Source organism: Bos indicus, chromosome 19, assembly GCF_029378745.1.
Source record: "Bos indicus isolate NIAB-ARS_2022 breed Sahiwal x Tharparkar chromosome 19, NIAB-ARS_B.indTharparkar_mat_pri_1.0, whole genome shotgun sequence".
In the NCBI taxonomy this organism is placed as follows: domain Eukaryota; kingdom Metazoa; phylum Chordata; class Mammalia; order Artiodactyla; family Bovidae; genus Bos; species Bos indicus.
In genome coordinates, this window is record NC_091778.1 from 13737162 (window position 1) to 13755343 (window position 18182).

Below are 18182 nucleotides of genomic sequence, written 5' to 3' on the forward strand. Positions count from 1 at the left end.
TTGGTTGTGAGATTCCAGTGATAGACCTCTAAAACATTTTCATCATCCCTTGTAGGTGTTTCAGCCTTTTTGCTTGTGAATACTTCATAGGTTTCACTGGTTTCAGACCAGTTTTTAAAGCCAAATTCAGGATTGGGGGGCTGTAGATTATCTAGGTAGTATGAATTTGGACTGCATACTTACAAATGTCCTAGGCTGGTTTTAGTTTTTCACAGCAGACTTTGCCAAGGCTGTGGGAGATGTTCTAGACTTTTATTCCTGGGTTTAGTGAGTCAGTTCAGTGCCAGATTCCTTTGCTTAAAAGGATCTGCTGCCCTTAATCCTTCCTATCTATCTGGTCATTGCACTCTGGTCCACAACCACTTGGAGCTATAAAACTAGTCTGTTTTTCTTTTCAGCTGTTCTTGAGTTCATGTCTCCTTAATTTGGGGCAGCTGTGAAGTTTCTGCTCTTAATTTCAAACTCGGCTACTTATCCCCAAGTTGTTTTGTAATATTTTATCCAGCATTGCTCTGTTTGGAAAGAGGCTGCAAAGTTTCTGTTTGTCAGTGCTATCTGCCATATTGCCAGAAGTTTGACTCCCATTCCTTTTCAAACCTCTGCCAAAGTGCTTTCTTCATTGGTCTGGGTATTTTATTTGTGTTCCTAAAACACTGCCTGTCTGGGTTGTATAATCTGAACATCATTTATTTTCCTACCTGACAGCCTCTGAATTTTTTGAAATCACAGTTCTTTTTTTTTTAATTTTGGCCACACTACATGACGCGTGGGATGTGGGAACTAAGACACGTGGGATCTTAGCTCCCCAGCTAGGGATCGAGCCCACGCTTCCCGCACCCCCTGCAGTGGAAGTGTAGAGTCTTAATCATTGGACCACCAGGGAAGTCCCTGAAATCACAAAACACTTCTCACTGTCTTTGTATTCCAGTGGTGACCATAGTCACCACTATATTCTCCAAACCTAGGACAATCGGCCTTACACAAATGTTCGTGATATTTATGAAGTTAATTTTAAAAAGTAAGTAGAATGTTCCTAGCTATAATAATCTTGATTTTGATATGAAAATTACAAAGGTTAAACAGGTTCAGTAAGCTGAGAGTTTAATACAATGAATGCACCAGGTACTTGGTAAAAGATCAGATGTCAAATTAGGGAACACCTATTTTTGTCTATAAATTTAAGGAGCTATTACAATTTGTTCTTGATTTTTACATTCAGATACTAGCACCTTATGTTCTGCACTGTAGTTTATTAAGTTTGCATTCAGATTTGTTCTCAGAGTTTATTGTATGGGCACGGTGTGTCAGTACAGTAGAGGACAGGACGGGAGCCTAGCAGATGTCTCTTTAAGATGCTTACAGTCTGATTGAGGAGACAGTAAATAACTGTCAAATCAGGGTTTTTCCCTTAATGTCAGGTTCATCAGATGAATTTGGGCAATTTCAATAAAAAATTATAGAATAGCAGTATTGAATACTTTATACTCTAAATGATAAGCTCCAGAGATAGAGAGTATGTTTTTAATTTTTTGTTTGTTTTTTTTCCTCTAAGATTCTGAGTTCTACCCAGAGCAGATTGCTACCAGTTTGGATTTTGCATTCAGATAATACTGAATATGTGTCTGTTCCTAGGCATTGTGTTGGGTATTGAGAATATAGTGGTGAAAGTGGTCAGAGTGTAGAATGTAATGGAATGACATGTTTAACAAATTATCACTTAAGTGAATGTGTGTATGCCTGCCTTGGTGCACCTGTGGAAGAAAAATACGTGTTATGAGCAAATATAACAGGGAACAGAACTTAGTTTGGGGAGTCAAGGGAAGGTCTTGGAAAAAGTGAGGTGTTAGCTGAGACCAATAGGATGGTTACAAATTAACCAAATCAAGAATCAATGGCATCAGTTTTCCGTGTGCAGGCAGCAGGTTTGTGTACAAAAAGTCAGGAGGTGGAATAAAAGAAAGTTAGTATGGCAGAAATGTGTAGGGGATCAGGGAGAAAGAATGGTGAAAGATGAGGTTTGAAAGCTAGTAGGACTTAGATGACTTTTAAAGACTCGTAGACCACATTAACAATTTTGGATTACGTATGCATTGAAGGTGCATGCTTTTAAACAGTAATGGCATGAAATGATTCACTTTTTCAGAAGTTCATTCTGCCTGCTATGTGGACATTGATTAGAGGAGAACAAGAACAGTAATGGAAAGACTCAGTTCAGTTCAGTCGCTCAGTCATGTCTGACTCTTTGCAACCCCGTGGGCTCCAGTCCACTAATCCCGGAGCTTGCTCAAACTCATGTCCATTGAGTTGGTGATGCCATCCAACCGTCTCATCCTCTGTCGTCCCCTTCTCCTGCCTTCAGTCTTTCCCAGCATCAGGGTCTTTTCCAGTGAGTCAGGTCTTCGCATCAGGTGGCCAAAGTATTGGAGCTTCAGCATCAGCCCTTCCAATGAATATTCAGGACTGATTTCCTTTAGGATTGACTGGTTTGATGGAAAGACTAGTTTTATGAAACATTTGCAGTAATCCGGTAAAAGATGTGAAATACAAATCCTGTACCATAGATGCTCAGGGATTATTGGACTGTTGCATCCTGCCTTCTCTCTTTTTTCCTTCTGCTTGGTGCTTCTACCATAAGCGCAATATCAGCAGTTCTTCAGTGACTGAAAGAGAGGGGTAACTGTTCCAAACATGAGTGAGATGCATGAGTTTCGTAGAGTATGTGTGGGTGAGTGTGTTTGTGACTTCATAGTTATTCTTAGACCACAGTTTTGGGCTGTTTCTTTTATGTCTTTTTCTAAACTTTTCTGAGGTTTTTGTTGTTGGGAATTAGCCTAGATTATTTTGTTTGCTTATTTGATATTAACGCTAAACTGTTCACTCAGCCTGGTAATTTTGGATTGGCTGAGAAAGCAGGTATGTCAGTTCAGAATGTCTTAGGCTAAGGAAGGCTTTCATCTCCATCTTTATCTTCCAAAGAGTTCTCTGGGTTTGAGGCTGTCTTGCATTACCCTTGCAATAGCTGCCCTCAGTTTTTATAGAAAAAATGTTTAGTGTCTGAAAGCCCTTGCTTCTGAAACATCACCAGGAGTTTCACCTCTTTATGTATTCAAGATATTAAATCCTACATAAGTGTGTTCCTAATATTTTACTTTTGTTATATTTTTAATTTTTGTTTACAGTATTTTATACTCATGGACATTTTCGGTGTTTATGAAATCACATATCTCTTCTTCCTTTATGATTTTACCTGTAGTATATAATGCTTTTAGAAGGGCAGTGTTACAAGGTAACTTTTAACATGGATGTTACTTAATTGTTTAATATTAATATTTAGAACTTTGATAAGACTGGGATTTATTTTTGTTCTATCAGGAGGTACCTTACTTTGTTTCTGCATTTTTATGCATTCTTTATTAACTATTTTTTTCTTTTAATGATTTTAAAATGCTCCCTTTATCAAATGTTAAGTAAGTAAGTAGTATACATAAGTTTTTATGTATACTAAGATCTGCTTTTGAACTCTGCATTTTGTTCCATTGATTGGTCTATCTTCATACTTGTACAATATTGTTTTAGTTGTATTTTTATTGTCTGTTTTCATATCTGTTGGGAGATAGTTTACATACTTCTAAAAAATAAATTTGTTCTTTCTTATTTTCTTTAAGGTATCAATAGCTAAAAGTAGTTGCTAGTCTATAACCTCCTTACTCAGTGGGTAGAGAATTTAATACTAAAATACATTATGTAGTAATGAACTAAAATAAGTCAAATTTTTAAAAATCTGATGTAAGAATCATTATCAAAGAACCTAGAGCCTCAGTTTTCTTCTTAGCTCTACTCTATAAGATACATGAATCTATGAAGGGATTTGTCTTCTATTATTTCTATAAAAATGTTTTAAATTGCTTGTTTTATACTCTTTCTTACTTCCTGATATAATACCTTTGAAAAGTATTATAGTGTAAGTTATGAAGAACATGGATGTAAAGACAGACTGCCTGGAGCCAGATTGTCACCCTGCTTCTTCTTAATTGTATGATTTTGAGCAAGTTATTTAACTTTATATGCCTCAGTTTCCTTATCTATGGAAGGACAGAATGAGTTGCTTAGGAAAAGTGCTTAGAACAGTACCTGGCACAGTAAATGCTGTTTATTTTGGATTGGTATTCAAAAGTCCTGTTCATATAATGTATAAATTTGCATTTGGGGGGAGAAGCCTGATAAGGTGTTTTGGTTTTTTTTTAACTGAAGTATGGCTGCTGTGCATGAAAAGATGATTGGATGATTTGAAACAGTTAAATCACTATTCTTTACCCCCAATTTAAATGTGGACCCATTTGTAGCTAGAAAAAGTGAACTGCTGAGAGATTAAAAAAAAAAAAAAAAAAAAGCTTGTGTTTATCAATAGGCATACTTTTAATATATTTAAAATAGTAACTAAGCTTATGGCTTTCCTTCAAACACCTTTTGTTAGGAAATTTTCAGAATTAAAGGGATATTATGAGTTATAGAACATATAGTTTATAGAACATACAGTTTAATTGTTTTATTTGACTAGTGAAAGGCAAAAAAGTGGTATAACTTTCATTTCTTATATTTTACAAAAGAAATTCTAAGCATTAAGTTTACTAATGGGTTATTTTGATAAGAGACTAAGGTTTTTTTGTCCTAAACTCTTTTTGAAGTATGTATATGTATGTATTTTGTTAACTGCATTTTTCTGTCCCAAATCAGAAATTTATCATACTGGTAAGTCCCAAAATAGAGGTTTGATTATAGATTCTCAGCTTTATTTTTCCTGAGTTTTTCCTTTGTTGGTTAATCGTGAAGATGTATGTGATGGTAGTGAATTTTATCATATGCATTCCCAGAAGCTCTTTTATTATTTATTTTTACCACAGAAAACATAATCATGTCCAAAAATAGCAAGTTTTTCTTATGAAGGTTTATGGTTAATATGAGTACCCAACCACTGTGTGAAGGTAACATTTCTGCCTCCCCTTCCTGAGCATGTGGGAGGTAGTTCTTACCCTCTCTCCCCCCCAGCAGTCATCACGGATGGTTCACAGACGTCTTCGGGGCAGTGGGGGAGGGACGTGTGTGCTGTGATGAGTCTTGGTGGTTTTACGTGGCCTTCTCCTGGGAAGCATGGGCTCTGGAGCATGCAGGCTCAGTAGTTGTGGTGCGGGCTTAGTCGCCCTGTGGCATGTAGGATCTTGGTTCCCTGACCAGGGTTCGAACCTCATCCCCAGCATTGGAAGGAGGATTCCAACCACTGGAACACCAGGGAAGTCCCTGCAAAGTGGTCATTGTTGCATGGTAGTCCTGTATCTACCTAATAGGCAGTCTTCCCTAGTGGCTCAGACAGTAAGAGTCTGCCTGCAAGGCAGGAGGCCAGGGTTTGATCCCTGGGTTGGAAAGATCCCCTGGAGAAGGGAATGGCAACCCACTCTAGTATTCTTGCCTGGAAATTCCCATGGATGGGGGAGCCGGGCGGGCCCCAATCTATGGAGTTGCAAAGAGTCAGACACGACTGAGCGACTAACACACACACCCCCTCATACATCCCCCCACCAACACACACACACTCTCCACCACCATCATGACTAGTGATTTATCCCCGAGTTTGCTGGCTGAGTTTGTAGTATGTTTTCCCTGCGCCAAGTTAACTAGTCTATTTGGCAAATGAATTCAGGAGTATGTCCTCTTTCTGAAACCCATGTTTTTGTCAAATGAGTTAAGTGTTAAGTGCTTATGATGTAAAAAGTGAATTGATGGAGCAAAATCTCTGCCTTCCATAAGGCGCTGTATAGCAAATACAAATTGAGTAACATATGGTGAAGTTGAGGCATGGGAAAGAGGGACAATAGTATTTTTTTTAACTGTGTGTATATATTATTTGGGATAAACATTTAATACATTTATTTAAATACTGTTTTAAATGGAAGTTTTAGAAAGTCAGGCAAAAGGAATAAATGAGTGACATGATTAGAAATTGTGCCAGACTGGATTGCTTTAGACATGATGTACTGTTAGTCTGCTTGTGAAGTTTCATGCCCAGTACTGATCTGAGATTCTTGTGTTCTGAAGAGCCTTTAATGGGGCATAGTGCCTAGTTCTGGCTTCTGAACATTATCTTTGCTATTATTTTGATAATTTTACTTTATCCAGTTTTAAGGAAAAAAGTTGTTTCTTGGCTATAACTGTTTTAATGTTTAATAGATAATTACAATATATAGGACTTTTTGTTACTTAGTATTTACCAGATACTCTTTTATAAATATTAATATCTAGCTATTATGTGAATTACACAGATTTGTTAGTTTGGCATTACATTTCTCTTAGCATAAGCATCTTTTCTGATATTACTGTGTAATTGTAACTTTGAGCAGTATTCATAATTCATGAAATATTAAGTCCATGAAATTATATTCATAAGTATTATTAAAGTAGAAATTGGCATTAAATTTTATTCAGTGATCTATTTTTTGTTTGTTTTTAATTTCAGCTATACCAACAGGGACGCTTGTGTCAATTGGGCAGTGAATTTTGTGAATTGGAAGTTTTTGGTAAAGTATTGAGAGCTTTGGATAAAAGGTAAATTCATTTTGTAACAATTGTGGTAAACTATACTATACATATTCTGAATTTTACCATTGTGATCATTTTTTAAGTTTACAATTCAGTAGCCTTAACTACATTCATTTTGTTTTGAAACCATCAATACCACCCTTGCTTTCTGTGTTCAAAAAACAAAAAATGAATTCATCTTCCATGTTCTAGCTGTTATGTAGTAGGAGTCATATGTAGGTGTAGGTGACATGGCCTTTGATTGTTCTTGCTTTTATTCTTCCCTAAATTTAAGTGGCATTTCTTTTTCCTAACCTACATTTCTAGGAAAATAAGAATATAGTTTGACAAAATACTCTATAATCTGTAGTATGACCATTGGCAAGTTGTTTCATTTGTTCAAAAAATTAAGTAAATACTTGTTAGAATCCCTGTATGTGTCAGATACTGTTTTAGATGTTGGTTACAGCAGTGAGGAAGTTCTTCAAGGTCTCTTCCTCATGGAGTTTGTATTTTAGAAAGGGATAATACAGTAATCAACAAGTAAATCACATGATTTCACTGTTTAGGGATGCCTTGGGAATGAGGCCTGTGTACTTAGCCTAAGAGAAATTTCTTGGTTAGTTGATTAATTAAAATTAGTCTATAGAAAAATAACAGATGAGAACTTCATTTTGGGACAAGAAGGCTATAGGAAAACTTTCCTAAAAAATCCCTTAAGAAAAGGTTAGTTTTCTGGAATTGAATTTCTCTGTGCAGTTCTAAAGATGGCCATTGTAAAGATTTAGTGGACTACCTCTCTTTCATCTCTCAGATTATCTTTCACCAAGTCCAAATCCCTTGGTAAGTGTTTAATGTATTTGTGAAACTAAAAGCATGTAGTTTGACTTTTCCTCCCCTTTATCCAGAGCAGTGACTTGGTTATTTACAGTTTTGTTTAAAACAGTTTTTTTTATTGAGATGAGTCACATACCATAAACTCACCATTTTGAATTGTACAGTTCAGTGGATTTTAGTATTTTCACAAGTTTTTGCAACTATCACCACTGTCTAATTCTGGAACATTTTCATCATCCCAAAAAGAAACGTGGTACCCATTAACAGTCACTCTCTGTTTCCCCTTACCCCTAGTCCCTGGCCGACCCGTAATCTGCTTTCTGTCTCTGGATGTGTGTATTCTAGACATTTCATATAAATGGAATCATATAATATATGCTCTTCTGTGACTGAATTTTACTTACAATGTTTTTAAGATTCATTCGTGGTTGTTTCAGTACTTCATTCCTTTTTATGAATAATTTTCCGTCATGTGGATGTACTGTGTTTTGATTATTTAGTCATCTGTTGGTAAACATGTGGGTTGGTTCTACTTTTTGGCTGTTACGGATAATGCTGCTGTGAGCGCTCACGGACAAGCCTTTGTGTGGACGTAGCATTGTCTTGTGTGCATATGTAACTAGGTTGAGTAAGCCCTAAATTGTTTTCCATGGCGGCTGCACCATTTTATGTCCCTGCTACCATGTATGAGGGCTTCCCCGGTGGCGCTAGTGGTAAAGAACCCACCTGCCAATGCAAGAGGACCAAGTTTGATCCCTGGGTGGGGAAGATCCCCTGGAGGAGGGCATGGCAACCCACTCCAGTATTCTTGCCTGGAGAATCCCCATGGACAGAGGAGCCTGGTGGGCTACAGCCCATAGGGTCACAAGAGTCGGATACAACTAGTATGACTTAGCACTCATACACACACCCATGTATGAAGGTTCAAATTTTTCCATATCCTTGCCATCACTTTTTTTTAAGTAGTATTATAGCCATCTTAGATGGTGTGAAGTGGTATCTCATTTGTGAGTTGATTTGCATTTCCCTAATGACTAATGATACTGAGTATCTTTTCTTGTGGTTATTGGCCATTGGAAATCTCTATTAAAATCTAGTGCCCATTTTTAAATTGGGTCATTGTTGAACTACAAGATAATTTGGTTTTTAAAATTGATGTTAGAAGTTCATTTTATCCTTCCCAGTCATCAGTGTACACATACAGAATCACTGGATCCACTGAGTAAAAAATATTAGGCTAACTGAGAATTATTATGGCATCATAGGCAAAAAGCTGTGTTTTATCTTATCCCATCTTTGAAAATAATGGTATTATTACTTCAAAAAGGCACGTGTTTTCAAAAAGGACAAAATATGTTACCTTTGTAATAACAATAATGACCTTTTCCTTCTCTTTCAGACATTTGCTTCATCATTGTTTCCAGGCTTTGATGGATCATGGTGTGAAAGTTGCTTCAGTCTTAGCCTACTCATTCAGTAGACGGTGCTCTTACATAGCAGAATCAGATGCTGCAGTAAAGGAGAAAGCCATTCAGGTCGGCTTTGTCTTAGGTAGGTAATGGTGAAATAGACGAGTGTTTTGTCCTGTGACATGACTCAGAATTAAACCTGCTGGCATTAAAGGATTCTCCCAGTACATTCCCAAAGTCAACATAAGGAGGTTATGAGAAAAACATCAGAAGAACTAGGTGTGATACATTGAACATTAACTTTGTGCTATGGGGTATACTATGCATTTAAATACTATGTTTCAAAAAAAATCCTCATGAAATTCCAGTGATGTGATGGTATTAATAGCATTTTACAAATGAGGAAATAGACTCAGAAAAGTTGAGTAACTTGCTCAAGTCACATAGTAATGGAGCTAAGTTTAGAGCCCTGTGGGTTTGTGATTCCAACCACTTACCTTCCCACTGTGTCAAACTGCTACCAACCTCTTTCATAGCTGTGACATGGGGCAAAGTTCTTTTGGGACCTGAGTTTTCCCATCTCTAAAATGAGGGTAAATCTGCATTCCTCATGGGCATATTCAAGAATATTGAAAACATAAATGGAAAAGGATTCTAAAAAGATTTTTATGCTACACATACAGAAAACTATTGTTTAACTTTTGCGTAACATTTTAATATGCCTTTTATAAATTATTTACATAGGTAAATATGTTTCAGGCAATTATTATTGAAGTTATTGCTACCCTTTTTTGTCAAATATTTATTTTGAAATGATTGTGGATTCACTGACACTATCAACACCAGGAAATTGACACTGGTTTAAAGTTTTACCTAGACTACAGACCTATTAGGTCAACCAAAACGTCTGTTCGAGTTTTTCCGTAACATCTTACAGAAATACTCAAAGGAACTTTCTGACCAATCCAATATTTAACATTCATTGGTTTTTATATATACTCATTTGTGTGTGTGTTTAATTTAAATGTAGTTGACCTATAATATTATGTTGTTTTCAGGCATACTGCACAATGATTTGGAATTTGTGTACATTATGAAATGATTGCATGACAAGTATCGTCCCCATACAAAGTTATTACAGTAATATTGACCATGTTTCTTAGGCTGTATGTTACATTCCTGTGGCTTATTTATTTTCTCACTGGAGGTTCATACCTCTTAATCCCCTTCACCTATTTCACCCCATCCCCACCTCCTTTCCCTGGCAACCAGCTGTTTGGTGGGTGTATTTATGACTCTATTTTCGTTTTGTTTTGGTTTTAGATTCTACATATAAGTGAGATAATATGATATTTTTCTTTCTCTGACTTAATTCATTTAGCGTGATACCCTTTAGATTTATGTGTTGTTGCAAGATTTCTCCTTTTCAAAAAAATTGTGATTGGGTAGTACTCTATGTGTGTATAAATGTATCTCATACCATTTTTATCCATTCATCTATTGATGGATATTTAGGTTGCTTCCATATCTTGGCTGTTATAAATAATGCTGCAGTGAACATTGGGGTGCATGTATCTTTTTAAATTAGTGTTTTTGCCTTTTTTTGGGTAAATACTAAGAAGTGAGACTGCTGGATCATATAGCAGTTCTATTTGTTATTTTTTGAGCAAGCTTCATCCTGTTTTCCATAGTAGCTGTGCCAGTTTACAATCCTACAAACAGTGCAGGAGGGTCCTCCTCGTGAATACTTGTTAATTGTTGTTCTGTGGTAATAGCCATCCTGACAGGTAGGGGGTGATATCTCATTGTGGTTTTGATATGCATTTCCCTGATATTTAGTGATGAGAAGCATCTTTTCATGTGTCTGTTGGTCATCTGTAAGTCTTTTTTGGAAAAATGTCTGTTCAGGTTCTCTGTCCATTTTTAACTGGAGTGTTTGATTTTTGAGTTGTCGTGTGTGCTTTTTCTATGCAGTTGATTCCATGTAAGTATTTATATAACCACCATTACCATCAGGATACAGGACTCTCCCATCATCACATTCTACCATTCTTTTTTAAAAAAATTATTTATTTATTTTAATTGGAAGATAATTGCTTTACAATATTGTGATGGTTTTTGCCATACATCAACATGAATCTGCCACAGGTATACATGTGTCATCCCCCCCATCCTGAACCTCCCTCCCACCTCCCTCCCCACCCTGTCCCTCTGGGTTGTCGCAGAGCACCAACTTTGGATGCAATGCTTCATGCATCAAACTTGCCCTGGTCGTCTATTTTACATATGTCTACCATTCATTTTTAACTTCTCACATTAACGTGTATGTCTCTTTCTCTCTCGCATGTCCACATATATTCTTCACCAAGTTTTCATGATCATTTCCTTCAATATTAGAGCAAAATTTTTGTAGTGGTCATAGACAGTTTGCTGGAGGAATTCAACATTCTTTTCCGAAAAGAATTTTCAGCATTTATCCTTTGATAGTCCCATGGACTATAAATTGCAACACAGAATTATGACTTAAGAATGTCTGTTAACAGTAGATTGTTTGTGATCTTAATGAATGTTAATATTGACATCCATTTAGTCCTAGATGGTCATGTAAAAATCTGTGTGGGAGATTTTTAGTATCAAGGAAGATGAAAGGCAGGAAGGCTAATATTCACTGAGCTCTTCTGTTGTCTTTACACTCATACCAATCTGCCCTCTGTAAGAAGCCAGATTGAACAACTATATTATCAGTCTTGATCCTAAAATTACTGAAACAGTGAAAAAACTTCATACCAGAAGTCTATGTGATGTATACTTTTTTTAAAAATTGCAGCTTTATTGAGATGTGCTTCATGGGGCATGCAGTTTACCCAGTCAAAGTATACAGTTCAAAGGTTTTTAAACTTAAGATCCCACAAGCCGCCCGGTCATCGCAAAGCTGGGATCCTGCTGCAGTGGTACGGGTGCCTCAGAGTTCTGAGAAGAGGGCTCGTGGGTCTAGAATCTTGACCTCTAGGAGGGGCACCTCAGTGACTAGTTGTTTGATGGGATACTGTGAATCTAGATCTGTAAGTGTTGGAAATCTGCAACTGGAATTGACTTACAGAGATGAATCGCACTGCCAGAGTAAAGAAGCATAACCTTTGGGCACTGTCAGCAGAGCCCATTCTGACAGAAACCGGAAGGTACTGGGGAGTGTCTCTTACTCCTGCAGGCTTACAGCCTTCTCTCTAATGCCTTCTTTGGTAGAGACTACCAGGGAACCAACTGGCAAAGGAGAAATGTGATAATAGAGTCCTAGCCGTGTATCATCAGACAGCCTAGAAGGGTTGGTTTGAAGCTGAAAAACATGATAACCTAATAACCAGCACAATGCCCAGTATGTTGAGAGGATGAGTAGGAGATTGCTTAATATGAATATTATAATCTCATTAATCCAGTCATTTAGTGAGCACCCTAAAATAATAATCATATTTAGGAGAAGAAATATTCTAAAGCACACTTCTCCCCATTTAAAATATTTGTTTCATTACACACAATTAAACATAAAACACCAGACTGAGCAAAATATTTTTTCTTCAACCCAGCTCCTATTGACACTATTAAGACTAGTTGGCACGATCAAAAAATGTATTAAACCACTAGGAGGGGGTCATGAGCCTCAAAAAAGATGAACAGTATTCCAAGGAAGTGATGCCCAGATGCTCAGTGCATTAGGACTGTTGAAGGACAGCAATTTGATTTTTTGCTAAAAAAAAAAAAAAAAAAAAATTGACATGATCTAGCACTACTGTTTCTTTTTATCTGTGTGTCCTCTGTAATGTGGTTTATTGTAAGAAGATGAAGTTTATTTGATTGAAAAGTTAACATTAACCCTGCATGATGAAAATGTTAGAAAAATCACTAAATATAGTGGCTAATTAACTGGAAAATGTCAGTGGAATATTTTTAGAGGGTTAAAACTCTTGATTCCTTATTCAGGGTGTCAACTTGGATCTAATGCCGCTAGTTTGTTTGAAAGTTTCTTTAAAATTTCATAGTTGGTGTCTTTGTTTTGGACTAGAAAACACAGGTTTTTTCCATTTTAGATAACGTTCATGGTAAGCATGCTTTCAGGTGATTGTTAAATTATCTGAAGATTTTGGTTTCTCTTGTCCTCAGGTGGCTTTCTTTCAGATGCAGGCTGGTACAGTGATGCCGAGAAGGTTTTTCTGTCTTGCCTTCAGTTGTGTACTCTACACGATGAGATGCCTCATTGGTTTCGTGCAGTAGAATGTTGTGTGAGGTAAGTTGGAGCGGTCCTGTGTTACATGCTGTAATGGTGTTAGTGGCTTTTCTAGTTCTAGCTCATCTAAGCGAACTCCAACATTTGATCAACCTTCTGAGATGACATTCATGTGTCAGTTTCACTAGTCTGGCCTCCTGTCTCTCATCTCCAAAACAGAGTTATCTTGCTACAGACAGCTTAGATTGAAGTATTATGAACCAAACTGTGTGTTATATATATCTCTTTTCTTTGTCATAGACCTCGTTTGTTCATTCATTCAACAAATATTTATAGAATGCTGTACTAGGCACTGGATGCTTGGAGAAGAAATATACTTTTTTCTTCGGTGTTTTTTTGTTTGCTTGTAACAAACAAATGTTTGTTTACATTTCTGGAATCATACATAACCTGATTAATATTTTATTTATAAATAACTTCTTGAAAATTCATTTTTTAACAGATATACTTAAAGGCAAGCAAATTCAGAAGGACTCTGTGCTTTTATGATCTTTATTTTTTTTGTACATGTAGCATTTAGTTTTAGCTGTTTTCATGTAGGTTTTCTCTTGCCCCCCTCCCCCAATTTGATTTGACATTTCTTTAAAAGAATTTTTTTAATATATAAAACTAAAGGAAAGTTGAAATAAAGTTAAAAAAATAATGAAAATTCTGTCATAAGTTAACCAGAGTCTGGTCAATTTACTGAATTTATTATATTTTTACTGAATAAGTGATGATATTTCTTATGTATCTTAGAAATGAGTTAATTAAATCTGAACCTCTTGAGAGCTGGAATATAGGTTCTTTTACATAAAACCATTGTTGATTTATGTTAACATTTACTAATGCTCTCTGTTCAGTCTTTTGAGGTTATTATACTGTTTTATACAGGGCTCACTTGTGTTAGACAGAACTTCAAATCCTGAAGTATAATGTGGAAACTTAGTTATAAATAATATTTTAGAAGCTTAGGACAATTGCCCAGAGATATTTTATGATAAATTATAGTAATAATTGCAACCCCAATAATTGTAGCCCACCAAGTTCTTCTGTCCATGGAGTTCTCCAGGCAAGAATACTAGAGTGGGTAGCCATTCCCTTCTTCAGTGGAATCTTCCTGACCCAGGGATCGAACTCTAGTCTCCAGCATTGCAGGCAGATTCTTTACCATCTGAGCCACCAGGGAAGCTCCAATAATAATAATAATAATTGTGTGCAGAAGCTATAAAGGGATTGGTTATTGGGCCTATACTTTGTAGTACTGATAAAAAATAATCTGTGTCATCTTTCCTCTCCACTTCTGCCTAGGAATAGGAGACTTGACTATATATCATGGGATTTTAGGGGCTAGCTAAATGTTTCTTTGTGTATGAACTAGTTAACTTAGAATTTTAAAAATCCATTTTGTATGATGTCATTGTAGATTCCTCTTTCATAGCAGGCAGTCTTTTGACCTACAGGTATAACATTTTCTTATATATGCTTGCTTTTTACTCATGAAGTCAGATTTATTTCTTTTGGATATCTAACATTTCTCTTGTCTGTCTGATTTTAAGGCTCTTATATAAATTTTACATCAATATAACCAAAAGATTTTGTTTTCTTCCAGGACTAGGGCTCCTCTTCTCTTTCCTGTTTTTTATTAACTTTAGCATGTAGCTCATTATGTTTGTAAATGTTACAGGCAAGGAGAAGGGTAAAAGGCTCATGCCAGCTGAGTTCTTTTTTTCAGACAGAAAAAATAGTTTTCCTAGAAGCCTAGGCCTGTCTTCCTTGCTTACCTCTCTTCGAAACTAGAAAGCTGGGACAGACTCTGCATATCCTCCAACCGGTATAACGTCTAGGGAGCAGAACGTTTTTAATTGTGCATTTTACTGCTCCAAATGAACTCATGGGTCTACATTAAGGAAGGAGGAGAGGGGAAAATATTGGATAGGTTACTTTAATTCAGTTACTGTTTTGGCTGTCTTTAGAACAAACACATATGAGTAGAAAAAAGCCTGTGCCAAGAAACAGAACTGTTTATAACACTAGCTTACTGCCTGTATACCTAGACATCTTGTTCTTAAGAATTTGAAATTTCAGAATAAAATTGGCTCCTGCACAGCTATACTTGATAAATTCTTGGTCATGATAGGCATACATAAAATTTTTAGTATTATAGTAGTATTGTTTGAAAAAAAGATTAAATTATTCTTAGCTTTAGAGTTGGGAAAACTCTGTTTTGGAGAACAGATGCTAATGAAATCCTTTAGCCAGCCCCAGGAGTTTTGAGCCTAATCTAAGAGTGTGTTTTTAAATTTAATAGCACAAAATCAGTTTCTAATTGGGGTGGAATGAAAGCAGTATAGAGCAGATGTTGGAGAATCATCTTGTCAAACCTGGTACCATTTCTCAGTCTTTGTTTTTTTCCTTGAAGACACGACTTAGTTTCTTTTACTTTAATTTTTCTATTTAATAATTTTGTTCTGCGTATGCCTGTGTCAATTACCAAACAAATCGAAAACATTCAGAAATCTATGAAGAAGAAAATAAATATGATCTGTAACCCTGCTGCCCAGAAATAACCACAGTTATTATTTTGGTATATTTTGGGGATTTTAAGTGAAAAATTGAACTTGCCAAACCGAGAGGAAAAGACTTGAATCTAGATTGAAGAAAGAACCCTGAGCCCTAGGAAGATGAATTTCTTGAAATCTAAGAATAAGTAGAAATTAGAAGCTAGGAGACAATAGCAGTATCTCAATTACTCTGAAAATACTATACAACATTTAGGATAAAATTCAGATTTTTAAGTGTATAGAGACCAAATATACCTCCATGTCTTTTTCCTAAGGAAAACAGTCAAGAAATTTCTCTAACCAGACAAAAGTTCAGTAATAGCAAATCTCAAGGTAGGGGAAGATAGTGTAGAAACGTGATAAATAGTGAGCATTGTAATATATACTAGACATAATGGAGTAGAAAGAGCATGAAGAACAAATTGTGAATTTGTAATATGTCTTATATAAGGATTTTTTTTTTTCAAACTGGAAATGAAAAGGAAATTATAGAAATGAAAAAACAGGGATTTCCCTAGTGGTTCAGTGGCTAAGACTCCAAGCTCCCAGTGCAGGAGGTGTGGGTTCAGTCCCTGGTTGGGAAATAGATCCCACATGCTGCAACTGAAAGATCCAGCGTACCACAAGGAAGATCAAAGATCTGAGTGCCTCAGCCAAGACCTGGGATAGCCAAAGAAATAAGTGTTTTTTAAAATAAGGAAATAAATTCTCAGTTACCACCTAAATGTAAGATGATTTTCTTTTTCCACCTGAAAATTGAAGAGTTGCCTTACAAAGCCCCTCTTATTATGTGATGTTCTTTCAAGTCTGTTGTTTTAAACAACAAAATACTATTTGGGAAAGAAATGTTAACCTGAAAACTTAGCCTGTGCCAGCATCAGGAAACTCATAGAGATAACCTGCCCGAATTTTCTTTTTAAGAAAGTAATGAAGAACTTCCCTGGTGGTCCGGTGGTTAAGAATCTGCCTGCCAATGCAGGGGAAATGGGTTCGATCCCTAGTCTGGGAAGATTCCACATGCCCTGGGGCAGCTAAGCCCATGCTCCACAACTACAGAGCCTGTGCTCTATAGTTCATGTGAGGCAACTACTGAAGCCCAAGTGTCAGAACTCCTGAAACCATGTGCTGTAACTCCTGAAGCCTGTGTGCTCTGGAGCCCGTGCTCCACAATGAGAGAAGCTACTGCAGTGAGATGCCTGCGCACCGCAGCTAGAGAAAGCCTGCAAGCAACAAGGAAGACCCCATGCAGCCAAAAAGAAAGAAAGAAAGTATTGGAATTTAATACGTTAAGAATTACTCTGGAAATCATAGCCTTATAGTTGTGTTAGGTATCTTTATTAACTGGCTTCTTGAATATTTCTTTGAAATGTAATGGATTAAGTGACTTGGTTGCAGAAATTATGGATGTCCACTTGTCTTAGGCAGAAGGAAAAAGCCCAGTGGTCTTAATTCTTTGCAAATGGTTGATGGTGCCTTTGGATAAAATTTCTAGTGACATTATACCAGGCTTAAAAGTGCTGATTTGCAAACAAGTGAAAATGTTTTACTCTGAAAAACTGTTAGGTGATTCAAAAAGTAGTTTGATGATGAAAATAAATGTTTTAAGATGCATGTGAACAGTTTAGTAACATTTCATAAATTGCAAGGAAGAAAAGTTTTAAAATTTTAATTTAGGTTTAAAATATTTATAACATAAAGATGATTTAAATATTAGAGATTTCAAAATTTTATCATATATATCCCTAAAACTTAGTATGTTCAAGTTGGCAGAAAACCTTTTTGGATGGAAGGTGGAGGCTGATGTTATTATGTTCAGGTTGCTTTATACTGGGCATATATGATAGCCTATTTTAAAAGTATGTATTTGGAAAAATGTAGTACTATAAGGAAGTATTATAAAAGTCTCATCTTGGTGCAGGGAATATGAATGGCTATCATTATTTAATGTTCAAACATTGTCAGTGCTTAGGGAGGGGTATTTAATAAATTGATTAATGGAAAAACATGATAGACATTCCAAATTAGAATAGTGAGAGTAGAGTGGTAAGAACGATTGAAGACTTGTCCAAGCAAGATACAAGCAAAGAGAATAGAGGACATAACTAAGTATGATAAATGAAAAATGTGAAATAAAATCAAATACAAGTGGCATTACAGTACATGTAAACGGGCTCAATTCCCCTCTCTAGACAGTGACTGCCAAGAAGGTGAAAAAATGAAACCCGGCTATATACTGTTAAAAGAAAATAGCCTCAAACAGTAATATCAACAATAAAAGCAGAATTCAGTATAAAAAACCCATTAGTTAATTAAAAAGGATGTTGATAATAAAACGTACAATCCACAAACAAAAAGGTCACAAACCCAGGTATCAGCCCTCTATTGCTTGGACAGAGGAGTTTGGCGGGCTACTGTCCATGGGGTCACAGAGAGTCAGACCTGACTGAGCATGCACACGCATAGGCACGTAAGCAGTACACTGTAAAAATACAAAGAATTTGATTTTAAAAATATATGTAAAAGTCAAGTATCTCCAAAGTAGGT

The 18182-nt window shown here is 36.2% G+C and overlaps 1 protein-coding gene across 1 annotated transcript in view; it reads left to right on the top strand.

The window, feature by feature from the left end:
• Positions 1–18182, top strand: part of APPBP2 (amyloid beta precursor protein binding protein 2) — a 60478-nt gene that overhangs the window by 12708 nt on the left and 29588 nt on the right. The window contains exons 2-4 of the mRNA XM_070772602.1: positions 6509–6597; positions 8807–8958; positions 12972–13095. Of these exons, the coding sequence (XP_070628703.1) occupies positions 6509–6597; positions 8807–8958; positions 12972–13095 (365 nt within the window). The remainder of the gene's footprint in view (positions 1–6508; positions 6598–8806; positions 8959–12971; positions 13096–18182) is intronic.